This window comes from Parasteatoda tepidariorum, chromosome 6 (assembly GCF_043381705.1).
Source record: "Parasteatoda tepidariorum isolate YZ-2023 chromosome 6, CAS_Ptep_4.0, whole genome shotgun sequence".
Lineage (NCBI taxonomy): Eukaryota > Metazoa > Arthropoda > Arachnida > Araneae > Theridiidae > Parasteatoda > Parasteatoda tepidariorum.
In genome coordinates this window covers 68863348-68865479 of record NC_092209.1, presented here as the reverse complement: position 1 = coordinate 68865479, position 2132 = coordinate 68863348, and the positions used below count along the sequence as shown (strand labels likewise).

General features: G+C 22.6%; 1 protein-coding gene across 1 annotated transcript in view; it reads right to left on the bottom strand.

The window, feature by feature from the left end:
• The window catches only part of LOC107437845 (cystathionine gamma-lyase), a 13641-nt gene that overhangs the window by 6246 nt on the left and 5263 nt on the right, over window positions 1-2132 (bottom strand). Inside the window, exons 4-6 of the mRNA XM_043052721.2 lie at window positions 1900-2009; window positions 1117-1248; window positions 405-462 (exon numbers count right to left, since the gene is read on the bottom strand). Of these exons, the coding sequence (XP_042908655.1) occupies window positions 405-462; window positions 1117-1248; window positions 1900-2009 (300 nt within the window). The remainder of the gene's footprint in view (window positions 1-404; window positions 463-1116; window positions 1249-1899; window positions 2010-2132) is intronic.

Sequence of the window (2132 nt, the reverse complement as noted above, 5' to 3'; positions counted from 1 at the left end):
TATATATATATTTATATATATATATATATATATAAACTTTTATACAGAGGATAACTAAAGTAATAACTTTCTGTTTATATTAACTAGTATTTACTAAAATATCTGTTCTGCGTGTTCAGTTTTAAATACTGATGAGATATCCAGCAGTGATTATTTCAACTAAATTTACCTAAGACATTTTTTCAGGTAATTTTAGGTTAGTTTATTTAATTTTCAGTTACATGTAGTGCTGCTTATTTTACATTTAAAATATATACAATTTATTTTACATTTAAAACATATAAAATTTATTTACATCTGAATGACTTGTACTATTGATGACTTTGATTTACATTAAATATTTTATCTTAATAAAAATCGACTTGGAATAATTTTAAAAATAATAAGTAAAAAAGAAATATTACCATTCATATACTTTGTTAAAGAATGATGAACAATGTGAGCACCAAGAGTTAGAGGTTTCTGTAATATATACATACATTTAGGGTATCAATAATAATCATAGCTTTGAAAATATTAAATAAATAAAATAAGGTTTCTCCAAAAAAAACATGACAACATTTTCACTAAAATAGCTTTAATTCATAAGCCTAAAAGTTTCTTTAAATATAAACAAAAGTTATTCAATAATTGGAAGAAAAAAAATTCTTAAATATAAAGAAACAATCACAACTGAAAAACTTGGTTTGAAAAAATTTTATCAAACGTAAACAAACAATCGCAATTGAAAAGCTTCTACTCAAAGTAAAAAAGTTCTTAATCATTAACAAAGAATCATAACTGAAAAGTTTAGTGGAAGAAAATAAAGTTCTGAGACATAAAACAAACAAGTATAATTAAAAAGTTTAGAGAATGAACATATTAGGCTTCATTTCAGAGCATCAGCTTTAGAATATATTGAAAGCTGTTTACAAAACATAATTTTCTAATAATAATAGCCTTTTAATTTTTTTAAATAATAATTTTTTTTTAATCAATATAAGTGCCTTTATAATGCTACTTAATGCATTCTTGCACTATATTCTTAAATATTGGTGGATTAATATCAATTAAAATCAAATTAAATAAATTACACAAAATAAAAGTTCTAGGTAATTACTATTTGAAGCATCTTACTTGAAAGTAAGAAGACATGAAGGTATTATCAACCACAGATATAATTTGAGGATGATTTTCTATCAGCTTAGCAACACCTGCAATGTCTACCATTTTCATGGTGGGATTTGTTGGAGTCTCAATCCAAATCATCTATACAAAATATGGGTAATATTAATTTTCAGTAAAAATCACTTAAGGAAAAAACATATCAAATTTCAAAGTGTATCTAATTCAATAGTTTTAAAATTTCGTATTTAAATATATTTTTAATTTAAAACTTTAGTGCACTTGTAAACAATATTACATAGTGGTTTTCATTTTATCACTTACTTCATAAACAACAAAATAAATTTTTAAAAAATGAAAAAGGTAATTTTGTAAGATGCAATGTAAACATTAAAATGACAAATCTAGTGTTGAAAAAAGTTTTTAAATATGAGAAGACAAAATGAAAAAAAAAAAACTATTTATTGCTTGTATTTAACAAATACTAACTAACTAGTACTACTAATCTAAAATGCCAAGTTATTTCAGCATACATAAGAAAAGTATCATTTGTATCATATTTGGGACAAAATTCATGCCATAATTTTTATTATTGAATTCAATACTAGTCCACCTAACCAGTCATTCCAATAAATAACTTTATATAAAAGCACACAAGCAAAATAGAGGTAAAGCCAGTTCAGTTTGAAAATTTCAATTAAAATATGCCATTAATTAAATTAATATGACATTAAAATAATTTTTTTTCATAAAAAAAAATTTACAACTTATTTCTATCTAAATAAATAATATTACCTTGGTGTTTGGTTGGATTGCATTGGCAATGTTTTTTAATTCTACCATGTCTACAAAGGAAGTTTCAAGTCCCATCTTTGATGCACAGGTTCTAAAAAATCTATTTGTTCCTAAATTTAAAAAAAAAAAAAAAAATTATTGATTAAAACTAAGCTTATTGTGAACAGAATTCTATTTAATGTCTTTATATAAGACATAGTTAGTAAAAAAAATGAATTAACAATATATATATA